General features: G+C 39.7%; 1 protein-coding gene across 3 annotated transcripts in view; it reads right to left on the bottom strand.

Moving 5' to 3' along the window:
- The window catches only part of inpp5a (inositol polyphosphate-5-phosphatase A), a 528339-nt gene that overhangs the window by 11302 nt on the left and 497346 nt on the right, over positions 1-19691 (bottom strand). For all 3 annotated transcript variants that reach the window (XM_043712554.2, XM_043712555.2, XM_087998983.1), the window contains exons 13-14: positions 13614-13725; positions 3717-3785 (exon numbers count right to left, since the gene is read on the bottom strand). In XM_043712554.2, coding sequence (XP_043568489.1) covers positions 3717-3785; positions 13614-13725 — 181 coding nt within the window. The remainder of the gene's footprint in view (positions 1-3716; positions 3786-13613; positions 13726-19691) is intronic.

The raw sequence follows: 19691 nt of genomic DNA, 5'->3' as shown, positions 1-19691 counted from the left end.
CAAAATTAAGTTTTCAAGTTGGACTTTATACATTAAAGAATTGGAAAAAGAAATCCCCCAGGAAACTTGAAGAGTTGAATCCTTATGCTGAGTATTCAAGATTTCAATAATGTTATCCTCTGATATCAACAGCTTACCAGACATTATAGTGAACTTAATGCCTATTTAATGTACATCAGTTATTTAAAAATATTATTGTTTTGACTCAACTTTTAATTTATAGAAATTCTAATTTTGATATCGACAGGAATCCACTGTATACTTTCAGTCAGTTAGATTTCTTTATTTACTTGTGTAAATGTTGTTTTTAAACAGACCAATATTAAAACAAAGAAAAGTACAACATAGCCACAATGGACAAGTATGACAAAGGAGTTATGAGAAAAGAAGGGGCCAGAATTTGGAGACAGGGCAAGATTGCACAGGGGAACCAACAGGGGGTCAGGAAGAGGGTGAGTGGGAACCTGGGGTTACAGGGAAATGGCAAGCGAAGATTTAGGAGCCTCATCAGTTAGCGAGGGGTGGAAGATCAGCAAAGGGTGGATAGTTGGGAGGTGAGGAATCGTGGTGGGCAGGAGTCAAAGGAGCGGGTAGTAAATATAAGGGACAGGAAGTTAGAAAGGGGTGCAGAGTGTCAGAGTAGGTATTAATGAGACATGATGAGGAGTCTGGGATGCAGCAAGCAGTCAAGGAAGGGGTGGGCAGTAAGATTTTGGGCTGGAAATGGCAGGTGGTTGCAAAGTGCCAGAAAGGGCAGGAAATCTCAAAGATGCTAAGGTGTCAGCAGGGGCACTAGGTGTCAGAGTACTGGAAAGGAGAGAGAAAATGATTGGAGTGACAGAGAAGGGTTAGTGAGGCAGGTGGGGACTTCTCAGAGGTGTTAGGGAGTCAGAGGGTTTTTGAATTTGTGCTGAACTCAGATGCTGGGATCTCAGTGAGTGGTAGAGTCAGGATGGAGTCAGACGTTGAATCTGGGGAGGGTTGGAATGAGGAGCAGATTCCAATGTTGGAGTCTCATCAAGAGGTTTGGTGACTCAGACACCAAGTGTGGTGGGGACTGAAAGAGGATTTGAGTGTCAGAAAAAGGCCGAGAGTCAAACAGACACTGAGAAATGCATAGAACAGTTCTAGTTCTGATAGCAGAAAAATACTAAAAATGATCAGAAATACAAAGCAGCTGCTTTAACATCCAAAAGAAAATGGCTAGATTTGATTACATTACAGTGTGGAAACAGGCCCTTCGGCCCAACAAGTCCATACCGACCCGCCGAAGCGCAACCCACTCATACCCCTACATTTACCCCTTACCTAACACTACGGGCAATTTAGCATGACCAATTCACCTGACCTGCACATCTTTGGACTGTGGGAGGAAACCGGAGCACATGGTGTAAGTTCGGATTGTGTCAGTATTGAGATCAGACCCAATGAAGGGCAATTCTTAAAATATTAGCTTTCTCAGATCCAGTGTGCATCCAGCACTTTAAGGTAAGAATTCTCAATTTCATGTGTCATAATTCCTTGTTTTATTTCTTATAAAGTTTCCTTGACTGCGACCTGAGTTGACAGAATGAAACAAAGAGTCTGTACTGGAGAATTGAAAGTGAATTCTGGAGTATATGTGCAATATTACTATCACATTCTTGAAACAGACCTTATCTTCCAAAAAGACTCCAGCACGGTCTGCACACTGTTCAAGTTTAGTGGCCATTTTGTTCAGTTCTACAGCTAATCTCAGCTATTTTACTTATAAAGTTGACTCAATGGAAAGGTCGGTATAACCAAGTGGGACAGGGGCATTGAATCTAAAATTTAATGCACCGGACAAGAACAACAGTATTATATTGTGAGCAAAAACAAATTGCTGGAGGAACTCAGCAGGTTTCTCCAGAAATATATGTTTTAATTTCAGATTTCTAGCATCCGCAGCTCTTTGTTTTTTTGTTTCGTACTGTATTGAGCATTCACAAAAATCCACAATGAACCACAATTTGAAAAATCTGACCTTCAGATGGTACATATTGTTGAATGAGCTTTTATTCCATAGAATCCCTACAGTGTGGAAACAGGCCATTCGACCCATCAAGAGCACACCACCCTCTGAAAAGCATCTCACCTAGATCTGCTCCTAACCTGTCCCTGTAACCCTGCATTTCCTATCACTAATCCACCTAGCCTCACTGAAAGACTGAAGTGACTGGGCTTGTATACCCTTGAGTTTCGAAGATTGAGAGGGGATCTGATTGAGACGTATAAGATTATGAAAGGATTGGACACTCTGGCAGTAGGAAACATATTTCCACTGATGGGTGAGTGCCGAACCAGAGGACACAGCTTAAAAATACGGGGTAGACCATTTAGGACAGAGCTCAGGAGAAACTTCTTCACCCAGAGAGTGGTGGCTGTGTGGAATGCTCTGCCCCAGAGGGCAGTGGAGGCCCACTCTCTGGATTCATTTAAGAAGGAGTTGGATAGAGCTCTCAAGGATAGTGGAATCAAGGGTTATGGAGATAAGGCAGGAACAGGATACTGATTAGGAATGATCAGCCATGATCATATTGAATGGCGGTGCAGGCTCGAAAGGCTGAATGGCCTACTCCTGCACTTATTGTCTATTGTCTATTATCCCTGGTCACTATGGGCAACTTAGCATGGCCAATCCCCTAACCTGCACATCTTTGGACTGTGGGAGGAAACTGGAGCACCAGGATGAAACCCACCCAGACACGGAGAGAGAATGTGCAAACTCCACATAGACAGTTGCCTGAGGGTGGTATTGAACCCAGATCCCTGACACTGTGAGGCAGAAATGCTAACCACTGAGCCACTGTACCACCCAATTCCCATTTGGCAGAGATTGCTTGTCAGGTGAGAAAGAATTGCACCAATGCACGTAAGTGAGTAAAATTAATCAAATACAAAAAGTCTGATTCTATGGTAATATACTGCATTAGGCATTTGTAGATTTGCTTCACCTCTGAAGAAAATGACCAATAACCCAGCCCTAATGCAATTGGTTCTTAAAATCTTAGCCAAAAATAATAATGAAGTGTATTGTTCTATGGTTCTATTTGAGGGCACAGTGCAATCAAGGTTTCCAGCAGATTTTGACACAATGCATTTGGGAATGACTTCAAAGAATCTAAGAAATATAAGTTAAAAGCTTTATGTATAATATCAACGTATTAGCATCTATATATTAAATGCACCCAGCTATGGACATTTTCAAATGGATTAGTGACCATGTTTATAATGACCAGGGATTTGTTACAGATAATCTTGGGGGTGGTGGTGTGGGGAATAGATTTAAAGAAGTAGGAATCAAACCATTTCAGCTTGGACTGAGAAATTCATAGCCTATAAAATTGCAGCCAAGGAATGAGATCATTACACCATTTAAATTCTAAATACGTTGAAAGCAGATTACCAAGCAATTTGAATTTATACTGTTTAGACCATGTGGTTTTTCCAGAGTTGCAATCTCTGACCACAGAAGTTGATTGAGTCGTGCAACCAACTAAATTATAATTCAATAGTTACTTGTTACAACTTGAAAGTCAATTCGTATATACCTTTTGGGAAATAAATTATGAGTAAAAGGAAAATAAAAATAATCAGCATACAACATGTCATACAGTAATGTTACCAATAGAAGAGACAATAGCATTCATTGCATTCAACAAAAGTATTGAATTTAGCAACAAAGTATTCTTTACCTTGTGGTCCCCCATGCAAACATTTGGTCCAATGTTGTCATAGATAACTGACTTCTCATCATTTTCTGCCTGTAAAACAGAGATCACTTTCTTTAGAGACAGAGTGGCTATTCACAGCAAAGGTCTTTTTCACAATTGCTCTGCTGCAAAGACAAATATTTAGAAGCAGTGAGAAAGCAATCTACAAGAGTTTTAACAAACAAGTAGAGCTGGAAGGCCACCCCTGCAAGGATTTGTTAAAACTGTTCCGAATGTCAGTGAACTATTTGCTCCAGCAATTACAAATCAAAACCAACATACTGTACAGGGGTGGTGAAAGGTAGCAGACAGAAGACCATCATTCTCAAAGTAGCTGAATAAAGTTACTAAACAATAATTCTATCTTCAAGATGGTGTTTGTGCTATTACTATGTGGCAGTTTCTAATATTGATGATTTTGTTGTTACTGGCATCTTTATTCATGATGGATTACACCATATAACAGCTTGATTATTTTACACTGGATGCAAGTACTCAGATAGTTGCCCACTATTGTTGAAAAACTGTATTAAGGACCATTAACACATAATCATTAAATACTTCGCATTAATCTGCACACAAAGCCACCAAGAATAAGCAGATGATGTAGTAATAAACATTGGTTATAAAAACATTTATGTCTTCATGTAGTTTAAGGCATCAATTTATTTCTACTGCAGTACCAGTCTTTAATTAGTAACCCATTGTGTATTTCAAAAGAAGTTGAATTTAAGACCAGTTCTGTTGGAGTAAGTCCTACTTATGGTGAATTTTTATTTTAAAGAGCCTTAATTTCTGTATTATTTGTGCATAAGCACAGTTATCTGATTATATCAATTGGGTTTTTGAGGTCAATGATTTTCCTGTCGTTCATTCTGCAGTGTTTTATTAACAGCTGCACTTGAAAGTTTCGATTCTTAGCATTTGTAACTTTGCATCACAATTATTTGATAGCCTAATTCCCTTAATTCTATTTTGTCCCATTAGTAGGAGAACAGGATTTCTGTTTTGTGCTGTGCCGTGTGAAAGGGCAGAGGAGTGGGTCAGGGTTAAATACACATTTATGTGGTGTCTCTAGGACTGCCATCAGCACTTTGCGTCCTCTGCACTGTTGCATGAGCTTCAACCTGATGAAGTTACTATGACAACCCTGAATAGGGCCCAGTGGAGGGTCTTCACTTTTTTTTAATAAGTTGCAAGAAGTTTTACTGTGTAATACTCCTGTCTCTGACAAGGCCAAATTCTGAATGACATTGAGAGAATTGCTTTGTGAAGAAAGAGTTTTGGGATTGGACAGCAAGTGTTTTTCGCAGACCTATGAATGCCTCGTGAAACTGATGACCAAACAAAAGAAAGTAAATGAAACCAATTGCTAAGCGTCTTAATATTAGGAATAGAGTGAGACACTCTTAAAGTTTACTGTTTTAAACTAACATTAGTGAGACTCAAAAGGCCAGTTCTATATCTGATACAATGTATGGGAAATTTTCACTGATGTTTTTAGTCTAGATTGGGAAGAGGCAGTGAAGGCTTCTGCAAGGCTATCTGAATGGGAGGTCATCTGCTGCTGTGGGGATGGTCTGAATGGTTTTGGGTGAAGCAGAATCAGATTCCTATTGTGGCCTTATTCCTGATGTAATATTACGAGTAACCTTCTCCACGAGTTTGTCTCAGCTATTCTACGTAAGTTTATTTCCATTTGTTCAAAAATGTTTAAACATTTTTCGTTTGATAAAATAATTATGGATTTGCAAAGGGAACTATATGAACACAATTTGAATAGAGGGATCAGCAAAATGAATCAGCTAATCATGATCAATCTGTAATAATACACAAAATCAAGGTGAGACTTTGGTGGGGGGGGTCTCACTGCCAAGACAAAGCTGCCTCTTTATGCGAAAGCCCATGAATCAAATAGTGAGACCAGTGAGACCTTCCCCAGAGATCACGTGCCAGAGTCTGAAAGTCTCAAGAGCTGCCAGCCAATCAATCAGAGGCTGGTAATTCTGGAGCTCAGCTGAATAACAGACAGGCTCTTGAGTCCCAGGATCACAGAGTGGCACAGGCCACCGATAAATAATGGCAAGACAGGTTCCTTGGTGTGTGAATCATGGGACATAGGTACAGGAGGGTCAGCAGACTGTGCTGTAGCTTTCAGACTGTGTTCGATTAAAGGACACCACCACTGCTCCCAAACCACCTTCACAAACCTTAGCCACCAACCCCCTCTCCCCCTCAAGCCAGCTCCCGCCCTGGTTACACTATGTATGCCACACGGTGGCAGGTCTTTCTGCACCAATGGCAGGATGAGGCTGTTAGATGGCCATTAATCAGCGATGTGGCTGACTTTTAACTCTGATATGGTCTAACTTGTTACTCAGTTCAACTGAATTCTGGCAGAGGCAGAAAAATGGTCGGGTTCAGCTACACTACCATCCAGCCAGATTAAACAGCCTTCCCAGCTCCAAGCTCAGCACCACAGAAAACAGAGGATTCTGCCAATGACTCTTCAAAACTTTTCAAGCAGCTAAGGAACAAATGGCATCTATGGTTAAAGGTTTATGAAACTAACAACGGAGTGCACTGTACTTTTCATTAGTGACTGAGAGACAAGGTCATAAATTCACTTCTTACTGTCTAAATGGACTGGAAAATGGAGAAGCTCCCCTAAAAAAAGGCAAGCTATGTGGATATATATCCAGCACTTGGCACTTCATGCTCTAGTAGGAGTTCTTGAAGACATGCATCGATGTAGAAGAAGGTTGTAGTTGTTAATGAAAAGTCTCAAGAGAGCTGTCCAGAGCTCCATACCTGCGTGATGTGGATCTCTGAGAAACCAACTGATGGCAATCAGGCAGACAATCCCATGGTAGAATGATGATTGCTGTATAAATGTTGCGCATCTCTATCATTCAAGAAGGTGTCATCCATTTGAAGAGGTGGATGTGGGGTTTTGGTTTAAGGATGTGCCAGCCATGATTATGCACTCTAATGCTGAGCTAGACTTAGGTCAAGCATAGGAGAGGGATTTGAACTATAAAAACAAAGGCCCTCGCAATTGAGCCAAGTAGACACTTGAACTAATGGAAAAATAACAGACAAACTGACTGTTCTGAAGAAGGGTCACTACACCCAAAACATTATCTCTGCTCTCTCAGATGCTGCCAGACCTGCTGAATTTTTCCAGCAATATTTGTCTTCGACTTCCAGTACCTTCAGTTCTTTTTTTTGTTTAATGATTTTATTTAAGTTAGCTTAGAATAAAATCTTCACACTTTCCCTCTATCACTTTTCTTTGGAAAGCATGCACAAATATTAATCTCTTCTGAATTAGGTATACCACAGGGTAGACACAGTTGCAAGACCTGTGATACCTTGCATCTCAGAAGAGGACACACAAGCAAATCTACCCAATGTTTAACAACCACAAGATTTCTTCTTTGCTGTAAGTACAGGGTGTTGCCTCCTGGGGAGAATCTAGAACCGGGGCTATAGTTTAAAAATAAGGAGTCGTTGATGAGGAAATATTTTTTCTCTTAGAAGGTGTGGAGTCTTTCAAATTCCCTTCCTCAAAAGGCAGTGGATGCAAAATCTTTAAACATTTTTAAAGTAGAGGTGAATAGACTCTTGATTACCCAAGGGATGAAAGATTATTGGGGTACTCAGGAATGTAGAGCTGAGGTTAAATTCAGATCAGCTATGATCTTATTGAATGGCCGAATAGGTTCTAAGGGCTGAGTAACCGATTCATGTTCCTATTATCCCCCATTTAAAGCAGTCCTAATTGCACAATTTAGTTTCTTTGCGAAATTAGTAAATTAGAAATGTTCCCTAAATAATGCTTCCTCTATTCTAATTTTAGTGGGATTATTGAATGCGTTGAGCTTTTTTTAAAACAATATCAAACTGTTGCTTTACCAATTCTTTCTTGTCACCTCTCTGCCTGGAATCTCCTGCTCACAGCTTTTCTCCCCAACCTTTCTGCTTTCTGCTCCATTCGGCCCAGCCCTTATAAAGGCCGCAGTCTATTGCAGTTTACAACTTTGGGAAGGGTCTTGTGGTGCAGTGGTACTTTGGGCCGGAACTTCCAGGCCCACCTACCCTGAGATATGTCATGACATATCTACAAAGGTTGATTAATAGAAGTATAACTGAAGCTTTGGGAGATACACCTGAGCAAGCAGCCAGATTAGAAAGTCCCATACTGACAATGTTACACTCCTCAAGTACTACATTTAAGCATCAGCCTACTCATTTGCTCAGCTCCTGCAGTCGGGCTGTAAGAAATACCTGCTGATTCAGAAATAAGAGAGCTACCATTGAGCCAAGAATACCTAAAAAACCCTCACTCTCCTTCACAAGTAAGCCAAAAGTGCTTACAACTTATTTTTATTAAGACCCTCTAAAAGTTATGTTGAAAGATACAAATCACTGTACAACAAAGATGCAAAATGCCATCCATATGAATGGCTAGACAAAATATATGACATTTGAAAGAATTTGGCAGGACGGATTTCTATTTGTCCTTCGTCAGTATCCTGGCCAGTCCCAATTAATGTGGTTCTGCACTAACAGTATGGACGAGAAATTGGTGAACACATGACAGAGCTGAAACAAGAGGCACAGCTGCCATGTGCACAGTTAGTTCAAGTTTCATTTTAATTCCACGGGTGAGCTGTCAGCGCCTGTCAAACCAACAGAGGCAGCTTGTTTGTGCTGAGGATTTTTAGTTTCAGTTGGCTACATTGTAGTATTAGTTCTCAGGTAGATCATTTGTGGGGAGGAGAACAGGAAGGGTTAAGTGGTGTGAGTAGCCAGTGGTACTCTAAAGTGCTAAGGAGCTGGCTCCTAATAGCTTTATGTGAATTTATATTATTTTAAAATAATACAAACTAACCAACATTGTAAAAGACGTGCAAGCCCTCATTCTGTTCTGCTCAGTATAGCCCCATTCTTTGAAGTAATCAACTATTTTGTAGTTTTTTTCCATTTTAGCAATCAGATCAGAGGAATAGAATGGGCAACATGTTCATTGTCTCCATCCCAGTACAGCAAAGCACCATATTTTATTTCCAACATTGTACACTTTCAAAATTTACTATTGTACTGTCAGCTTGGAGTAGAAACCTGTTTGCACTGCATTCCATGGTGAAGTTAGCATCACAGTATTTAAAAGAAAAATGGTCTCTTCATCCATCAGTTATTCATTGAAAGTAGAGAGGAGGTACAAAGATTGTTGGAATAAAAGTATCAATTTATTGTTATTCAGCATTTTTGTCAATGGTTCATTCTCTCACTTTATTTTACAGAGGCATAAACATAACTTGGTTCAGTCCATACGACAGGGGAAAGGTCAGGATCAAGCTAAGGCTACACTCCCACCTATTAGCAAGTTAAACAAATCAATATTCTGTTCAGTTATGGAAATAACAGAATCGCCCATGATATTTTGTGAGGCTTGAAGCTGTGTAAATAGAAAAGGACAGTAAATAGCAAGTATAAGCTCTGTGCATCACGCTTCAATTAAACGTCATCCAAGTCTACAGTTTCTGCAGCCAGCTTTAATGTTCATTCATGCCCTACAAATCCACAGCTTCCAACTTCAATTCAGCCACCTGCTCTCATTATAGTGTCTGTCCTTCTTCAGTTGTAAATTAAGTAGAGGATCATCTTAAGATCAATTCAATTGTGTAAAACTCTCAGGATCAAATTTTATTTGTGAGATGTACCTTATATAAAAAAACGACTGGTACTTCACCCACCCATTTTTGGCTCCACTGCAAACTGAGTTGAGCATAAAGCATTAAGGGAGCCTGTATCCATTCAGTCACCCACAACTAACAGGGAATGCATGGAGACAAGCAGCTGCCATGGAAGCAATGGATTCAAACAGGAAAACTGGGTTTGAATTAGGTCTCATCTATGAAAGGATTTGCGAAAAAAAAAGGTTCTTGTGAATCTGTTACTCCATGCTTGTGATGTACAGTCAAATGGACATCACAGAAAATTAAATAAAGTCACAACATAAAACACAAGAAATCAACAATCTTCTAATTAGTTTTGAATGCAATGAGCTGCTTTAAGGTCACACACATTATTATAAAGCACTATTCCCTACAATCAAAATGTAACCTTTTATATATATGCATGGACACTTTCAATATTCTAGAATCATCATGTAGTCATAGCAGGAAGTTCAAGTGCATTCATCAAATTCAAGATGATAATTTTCAAAAGCAGTTTAAAATTGTAGATTTTCGGCTGCATAATCTTAAGACAGATAAACAAATTACAGCAGCACACAAGCAGAAACAAACCTACACTTCACTGAGCATTCATTATCACATGCTATCAAGCAGTTATGCAGCTCCGTAGCAGTGGCCAACCTTTGGTGTGTTAGGGCGCAGAAAGCATAAAATAACATGATGGTGAGTTAACGGACCATGGTATGATAGATGATGTTGCACAGCGGCTGTTTACAGCTCCATGTCTGTACAATCTGTAACGCCTAGTGCATTGTGCTCAACATGCCGTTTGCTAATATGAGACGATTCACACATTAGCTAGGCTACCATCTCCAGTATTCTAAAGTGAGCTCTCTATCTGTATGATTATGTATCTGAGCAATCACAAGAGGCAATAAAGTAAATGTGAAAAGTGATACAATCTAATTATAATGCAAAATCATTTTACGGATCAGATGCTTTATTTTTTATTCTGAATCGGGAAAGATCAATGAAGGGGAAGAGAGAGAGACAGTTTACTACTGCAGCAGTATTAAAGTGATTAAAATGAACAGCAGAAACCAGTCAAAAGGCAATACAGTTCAATTAGCTAAGAAGTACATAGACTAAAAGCGATAGTTACTGAACGATAAAAACCCTGAAAACTTGCAGTTGCTAATCTTTTATAAAGTAACTGATCAGCTTGATGTCTACATAAACTGTGCTATTGTTTATAACTGACTGAAGTTAGATAATTCAAGATAATTCAACATATCAAGCAGTAATAGAGTTTAGAAGCCAACTTGCATAAACCCTGAATGCTACATTGTCATGAACAAAACCAGGATATCAAAAATTAAAATGGATCAAGTAATTCAGCAATCAGCTCTGATTTGCAATATTGCAGTATATGCACTTATATTTCACACAATGCTATTTTTAGATAACAAAAGCAGTTTTGATTTCAATCTTCAACAGAAATCACCATTCAATGAGTCATGTGAGAACCTGTTAGGTACTAAACATGTGTCTATTCCATGCTCTGAATACACATTGAAGTCCATAGACTACTGCTACTATTCTGTCAGAAGCAGTTCAAAACAGAAAGAAAAATGAGGGAAAATCAATGTCAATAATTTTAATCAGAACTGAAAAAAATCCAGAACTAAGCTACTGGTATCTTAAGAAGAGCAATGCAAAATGTGAAATTTTCATGAAGATTCATCTTTCTATGAATACAAATCAAGCTAACATTTAGTTCTTATCTAGATATGTAAGGAGGAGTTAAGCTTTCATAATACTGTGATTATGATATAGTTAAGGTTACTTGAAGTACAGATGGTATAAAGCTAATGCACATGAAACGTTGCATCAAGTAGACAGCTTATTTTTGCTATAATGATTAGGGCCTCTGACTGAATTTGCCTGGTCAAGGAAACAAGGTGATGGTAATACTGCTGGGGAGTGAGCGACATTAAGAAAGGCAGAGACAGAACCAGACTGACAGAGTCATACATGCAAAGAGATAAAGAATTGGATTTAGGGAAAATGCCTATTTTGAGATTATTTCACTTGATGGCCACTAATAAAACCAAGCTTAGAAATAGTTTACTGCTTATAGCAAGGATGTGTGGATAATTAAATAACTTTGTAATTAAATATTTGATTTTTTTTTTAAATGGCCTTGATATAATCAGAGACCTTTGTTCTTTATATGTTCAATGAAATGATGAATATCATTTGCTGCACACAGTTATGTATGTATAAAAAAAGATATGCTGTCTGATTTTCTCTTCATCCCTGAACTTATTGTGCAAAGGTTCTGAACTTGCTATCTAGTGAATTCTTGCTCCAACAGAGGACAAAGTTACGGTAGATAATATTTTTATGCATTGACTTTACTCAGAAACAAACATTTTTATGCAAAATTACAGCACACGGGTCATAGCTCAGACTTCTTGTATTGTGTACAAATTCATAGGATTTATTGTGGGTGCTAACGTCGCACCAAAATGCCTGCTTCCTAATCACCTGATGATGAAACATTGTCTCAGAGAAGTCCTGTGAATGGACAGGTAATATAAATTGGAAATTAAAGTTTTAAGGGATACTAATCAATAAATTAAAGTCTTTGTATGCAGTTTTCCCTTCCTGAAGGTTGTGAGAAAAGCAGCCAAAAGGGGAAATAATTCAGCAAGTTGGCCCGAGACAGACATTTCACCCTTTTTTCTACTTTACTAATTTAAAACTTAGCAAGAACATCCATTGTGGATGTTCTTGAGTAACCTGCAATGAAGGCACCTAAGTGGTTAATTAACAGCCATTTAAAGGCCTTGGTTCACCCCCTTCCTTGTTATTTACCTTCCTGGCAGGTGAAAAAAGTAGCTGGTTTCCCAAATGGGTAACCAGATTAACCTGCCTGCTGTGTTGGTGGGTATGCTTCATTTATGCCAATCTTGGGCAATTAGAAACATGGATGGTTGCAAAACCACACCCCCATGTCTTTTAAACTGAACCCCATACCCTCCCTCGATTCTCCTCTCCTCACAATCCTCACACCATGAGAAGCAGAAGAAAAGGACATATCTACTCAGGTTTGGATCCCCTCAAGCATAGACCTCAACTGATGATCTTAAAGAACCAGAAGATACAAACCTCTGATTGGACAGGAGCTTCTGGTGAGCCAGGATGTCACAGTTGAAGCCTGACAATAGACCGAGAAACTCAGTGGTCAGCCCTTAGCAAGCTGAATGGCATCTGATCTGGTGAGCTTTCTCAACAGTAGGGTGGCCAATTAGTTGACACCTAATCTACCTGCAGCACACTTAGTCTAAAGAAGGAAAAAATACTGCCTTAGCCTTCATGGTTATTGTACATCAGTGTGCTGAGTGCAGTTTTTTTTACCAGAAGCTGGTTGTCATGACGAGTATAGTTTTCCAATTGTACAGTCTAGTGAGATGGCCATATATTGCTGCTTAAGTTATGAAAAGATGGTGCAGTGACAAATTGTACAAGAGAAGCAACAGATGCTAGTAGAATGAAAGGAAACCAAATGCTGAATATGAATTAATCATGCATAGCAAAAAATAAATTATCTTTTTCCTGTTTCTACCCTTATTGCCAGCTATATGATTTCTCTGAAGCCTAAAAGTTTTAAGTAAGTATAGGGTAGTTGATACCTGATGAACTTTCCACTGCATATTTTTCCACCTCCAGGTGGTAAAGAAGAGAAAGTTTTACATAATTTTAATTAAACAATTCCTGATTCCCATTCATTAGTACTTTCCAGTTAGTTAATTTTATTTTGAACCTTGAGGAGTTTGACATTTAAACAATTTCATATCAGTTCTGTAGAGATTCTCCAGTGTGGAATGCACATTATGATTAAGACAGGATAAAAATAGGTATTGAACTTTAATCTGCAAGTTTTTCATGTCGGGGCAGTATGGCACGAGCGAAAGTGAGGACTTCAGATGCTGGAGATTATTGTGGTGATGGAAAGGTGTAGCAGGTCAGGCAGCATCCGAGGAGCAGGAGAATCGACGTTTCGGGCAAAGCCCCTTCATCAGGAATGGCATGTGAACTGTTTTGACTAAATATTCATTCTTACATTTACTTTAGTTTAAAGGAACAAAATTGTGCATGAACAACTTACCTTATAAATAAGGTCCCGTGCTGAATGAGACAAAAGGATACGATCACACCATGAGGGGCACCTTGTATTCATGTACTGCTTTCCCTGATTTGAGTCCTCACTGTATGGATAACTGTAAAAGAGAAGTCAGAGTAAGCAATCCTTTCTTTAACCAGGAAGTATCATAAGATATATGTTTGTTACCACTAGACTTGACTGCTCCCAGCCAAACTCTTACATTCTATATTTTGTAAACTTGTGGTCACCCAGACCGTTTCTTTATGCACCAGCTTGCAACAAAGTTTCATTAACCCATCACATGGATATGCATTGGTTTCCAGTTACATGACACTTAGAGTCATAGAGATGTACAGTACAGAAAATATCCTTTGGTCCAACTCGTTCATGCCAACCAGGTACCCTAAATTAATCTAGTCTCATTTGCCAGCACTTGGCCCATATCCCTCTTAACCTTTCCTATTCATATATCCATCCAGATGCCTTTTAAATGTTGTAATTATCTCCACCACTTTCTCTGGCAGCTCATTCCATATACACACCGCCCTCTGAATTAAAAAAATACCCCTCAGGTTCTTGTGAAATCTTTCCCCACTCACCTTAAACTTATGCCTCTAGTTTTGGACTCTCCTACTTAGGAAAAAGACCTTGGCTATTTTCCCTATCCATGCTTCTCATGATTTTATAAACCTCTATAAGGTTACTCTACAGCATCCTACACTCCAGGGAAAAAAAGCCCCAGCCTATTCAGCCTCTCCCTGTAGCTCAAACTCTCTAGTCTCTGCAACATCCTTATAAATCTTTTCTACATTCTCTCAAGTTTAAAAACATCCAATGGCAACCAGAATTGTACACTGTATTCTAAATGTGGACTCACCAATGTCCTATACAGCCACATGACATCCAATTCCTATATTTAATATACTGATCAATGAAGGCAAGCATGCCAAATGCCTTCACCAATTTGTCCACCTGTAACTCCACTTTCAAGGAACTACCTTGAAGCCGCACCTCTTAATTTTAAAATTCTCATCTTCGATTCCAAACCTTTTGGTGCTCTTGCCTCTTCCCATCTCTATCATCTTTTCCAGCCTAACAACTCTCTAAGTTATCTGCACTTGACTGACATTGGCCTCTTGAATGTCCCTGATTGTAACTCTACCATGCTTTCAGCTGCCAATATTCTGGAATTCCCTCCCTAAACCTCTGCAGTTCTCTTCTTCAGTTCCCTTCTCTAAGGTGCTCCTTACAACTTACCTCATCAACATCGACATTAGTAGCTTCTTAATTAATTTGATAACAGTCCTGTGAAGCACCTTAGCATGCATTACTACATTTAAGGTATGATATATATGTATGATGAATTTTGCTGAGACCGCAAGGGGGTAAAATGGCACAGGAAGATGTGTTGTATACCTGACCAGGAGTGACAAAGTGCTACCATTAACATTTCCATTAGTATGGCTGGATGTTGTTGAATTTGGCTTTGGTATGCTAACCATTGGCCAGCTTTGGTTGGGATAGTTTGCTGACTATTAACTGAATTTCTCTGAGAAGAGGGTCTTACCTTACAGGTTTATTGCATGATGGAAATTAGGCACAAGCTACATTCATGATAACAGTGTTACTAAGATTATAAGGAAAAAGTGAGGACTGTAGATGCTGGAGACCAGAGTCCAAATGTGTACCCCTGGAAAAGCACAGCAGATCAGGCAGTATCCAAGGAGCAGGAGAGTCATGTTTCAAGCATAGGCTGTTCATCAGGCCGATGCCCGAATGGCTGATGCCCGAAACATCGATTCTCCTGCTCCTCGGATGCTGCCTGACCTGTTGTACCTTTCCAGCGCCATACTTCACTAAGATTATAAAGAAACCTGTGGATATAAGTCTACACTCCATGAGATCCTAAGATGCTTTGCCTTATTCCCACCCAAGCCCATAGGTCATAATCAAATTGAGTGAAGCTTAATACAATCTCCAACATTAATCCTTACAGAACTAATATGGTATACATCTTCCTCTAAGCTTTTCCCCCTTTGTTTTTACATCCATGTATCCATGTTTATGATTACATTTATCACTACTCCATCCTCCCTAGCTTTTCCTAGGGCTCCTTGATGCCATACTCAATTGAATGTAGTATTGGTGTCACAGCTATCACTCTCACCTCGGGAATTCAGCTTTTTTGTCCTTTTTTGAACCAAGGCTGTAATGATGTCAGGAGCTGAGTGGCCCTGGCAGAACCCAAACTGGGCATCACTGAACAGGTTATTGCTGAGTAGGAGCTGCTTGATAGACACCTTCCATCACTTTACTGATGATTGAATGTAGACTGATGGGATGGTAATTGACAGGCTTGGATTTGCCACACTTTTTATGTACAGGACGTACCTGGGCAATTTTCTACATTGTTGGGTAGATGCCAATATTGTAACTGTTATTGGAACAGCTTGGTTAAGTTCTGAAGCACAAGTCTTTAGTACTATTGCTGGAATGTTTCCCAGACCCATATCCTTTGAAGTGTCCAGTGCATCTAACTATTTCTTGATATCACGTGGAGTGAATTGAATTGGCTGAAGACAGGCATTTGTTATACTGGAGACCACTGGAGGAGGGCAAGGTGGATCATCCACTCGGCTGGGGATGCTTCAGCCTTATCTTTTGCACTGATGTCCTGGCTTTTCCATCATTGAGGATGGGATATTTATGAAGCTCCCTCCTCCAGTGAGTTGTTTAATTGTCCACCATCATTCAGCAGGGATGAAGCAGGGCTGCAGAGGTTAGATATAAACCATTGGTTGTGGGATTGCTTAGCTCAGTCCATCACATGCTGCTTAAGCTGTTTGATAAGCTTAAGCTGTTCGGTGGGCGGCACGGTGGCACAGTGGTTAGCACTGCTGCCTCGCAGCGCCAGAGACCCGGGTTCAATTCCCGACTCAGGCGACTGACTGTGTGGAGTTTGCACGTTCTCCCCGTGTCTGCGTGGGTTTCCTCCGGGGGCTCCGGTTTCCTCCCACAGTCCAAAGATGTGCAAGTCAGGTGAATTGGCCATGCTAAATTGCCCGTAGTGTTAGGTAAAGGGGTAAATGTAGGGGTATGGGTGGGTTACGCTTCGGCGGGTCGGTGTGGACTTGTTGGGCCGAAGGGCCTGTTTCCACACTGTAAGTAATCTAATCTAATCTATAGTTTGGTCCTGTTTGGTAGTTTTACCAAGTTGACACCTCATGTTAAGCTATGCCTCATGCTGTTCCCAGTATGCCCTCCTCCACCCTCTATTGAATCAGAGTTGACCCCCTGACTTGATGGTAATGATTAAATGCAGGATATGCCAGACCATGAGGTTGCAGATTGTGCTGGAGTCCAATTCTGGTGAAGTTGATGCCCCACTGTACCTCATGGATGCCCAGTCTTAAGTTGCTAGATCTGTTTGAAGTCTGTCCCATTTAGCTCGGAGATAGTGCCACACAACATGATGAAGAATATTCTCAATATGAAGGTGGGACTTGTCTCCACAAGACAAAACTGATTCATTTTATTTATAGGGAAACAGGGAAGGAGTTTGATGAACGCACCCCCCCCACCCCCCACCGCCGCCGCTTCTGCTTGCTCTCCCTGCACCAGCAGCACTTTATTCTCATTTCACCTGAGCAGCCAACTCGTCTTCATGCTAGAGTGAACTTGCTGGGGTCATCTGTGATGGTTAAAGATTGTGCTGCTTGATGTTCATTACAAGTTAGTAATGCTGTGAAAGGGGTTCAAAACACAAAGAAATGGTCTGAGTAGCCAAAAGCAGCTCTCTGATAGGAATCAAAACGTCGCTCTGAAGCTTTCCAGCATATTGTACTGAGACCAGTGGGGCTTCAATTGAATATTGTTGAAAATGGCTTCTTTCAATTTGAATGAGAAACTGGAAACAGTAAAGTCAGTGGTAATGCCATTTTCTGAGAGTTCCAAAAGCCAGAATAAAATCTCTCATATCTATTTACTCCTTTAACTCCTGCCTGTTTCCGGTAGGAGCAATATCACTGTCTAAAGTGGTGCCAGCTCAAACAATACATTGGGTGGGTCTTGGATACTAGTTTGAAACAAAAAATTAATGACTACCACCCAGACATACTTAATATATCAGACGAAAATATTTATCTTTACTACTGGCATCATGGCAATGATATCTAAACTTTATATATAATGAAAATTGTCATGAATTGCATTATAAATGGTGAAGATTAACAAATATCGTGCTCATTTCTTAAGGGCAAAGTTGGCCTTCATTATTTTAAACAAAAATAAAATAAAGACAAACAAGAGATACTTTTCATAATGAGAGGCCAGTTGAACCTTAGATAATGGCCTCAGCACCAGCAGAACTGAATCATTTCAGCTCCTTTGCTTGTTGTCTGTTCAGTGACAATGGAGTCCTGCACATGTGTTCTGGCATGTATGATCAAGAGCTCCACCCACTGGTTTCCAGATGTTACTTAACATTTTAAATGTTACAAACATGACAGGAGTACAGCATCTCCTCTAACGTGAAAATGATTCAAAGTTAAACTCAGCAAGTTTTTAAACTTTGTGGAAATCTTTTAAACTCAGCTTCACATAAGTTCCACCTATTCTGACTCCTGAATATTGCTTTGCTTCAATGTGGGTCCAAAATTGCCTTGATAAAATGTTAAACAATAGCCTAATCAACCCAGAAGGTGCCTAACTTGTCAGCTAGCACAGCTTGGATAACAGCAAAGGGATTTATACTTAAAAAGATTGTCAAAATATCCAAAATCTAAGCCAACTAATGGAAAATGCATAAAAAGAACCTAAGAGGAGGAAGGAAGAGAGCTACAGACAAAGTACTGAGAATAGAACAAAAGGATTGCATTTATATAGCATCTTTCCCAAGCTCAGGATGTTTTAAGGTGCTTTACAGTCAATTATATACTTTTGATATATGGTCACTGTGATTTCCTATATTACCATATTGTTTGCATTTCAAAACTAAGCACTTTGCAATGTTGTGAGATCATGAAAGATGCTCTAAATATGCAAGTCATCCTGTATCAGTTGAGAGTGAAGATTTTAGGTAATAATTATCATCTCATCTTGTATAAAAAGTTCGTTCAGTAATTGCATTCACTACAAAGATACACATGAATCCAGGGGAAGCAGTCACAATTCACTTGGAGACCTTCATCTAACCCCTCAGGCGGATATAAATATTACATTACAAAGAAAATCAGAAGAGTTTATTACAGTGTTCTGGAAAATATTTATCAACGTTCAACATCAGTAAAAAGATAGATGCATCCTGATAAGCATTTAGGGAATGTTGGTCAAGATCACATTGCTGTTTTTGCACCATAATTAACCACAAATTGACTGCTGTATCTACTACAATGACCACAAAAAAGGTGTTTTAAAAGCTGTATTATAGTTGTGATTACACCATATAAATGCAAGAGTCTAGACTAGAGTGGTGCTGGAAAAGCACAGCAGATCAGGCAACATCAGAGGAGCAGGAAAGTCAACGTTTCGGGCAAAAGCCCTTCATCAGGAGATTCCTGATGAAGGGCTTTTGCCTGAAATGCCGATTTTCCTGCTCCTCGGATGCTGCCTGACCTGCTGTGCTTTTCCAGCACCACTCTAATCTAGACTGTGGTTTGCAGTATCTGCAGTCCTTGTTTTTACCATATAAATGCAAGTCTATTGTTATGTTGCTATATTCTTCATAAGGAGCCAGGACTTAATTATCACATGAATATATATCCTCAATGTCCTAATGACACATGCAGGAGCAGGAGTAGGCTACTCGGCCCATTGAGCCTGCCCTATAATTCTAGATCATGAACGACCATCTCCTCAATGCGTTTTCCTCCACTATTTCCCTAACCCAAAATGTCATTAAGCCTGACACCTACTAATTTCATTCTTAACCCTGCTCAATGGCTGAACTTCCACAGTCTTCTGGGATAGAGGATTCCAAAGATTCACTGTCCTTTGAATAAAAGAAATTGCTCATCATCTCAAACGTTAAGGCCTGCCCAGTATCCTGAGATTATATTTTCTAGTTCACCAATTCTTCATTGC

This window comes from Chiloscyllium plagiosum, unplaced genomic scaffold (assembly GCF_037043375.1).
Source record: "Chiloscyllium plagiosum isolate Xiang-an unplaced genomic scaffold, Cpla_swu_hap1 HiC_scaffold_22, whole genome shotgun sequence".
NCBI classification, from domain to species: Eukaryota; Metazoa; Chordata; class Chondrichthyes; order Orectolobiformes; family Hemiscylliidae; genus Chiloscyllium; species Chiloscyllium plagiosum.
The sequence above is the reverse complement of the archived record's forward strand: the minus strand, read 5'-3'. Positions and strand labels throughout refer to the sequence as shown.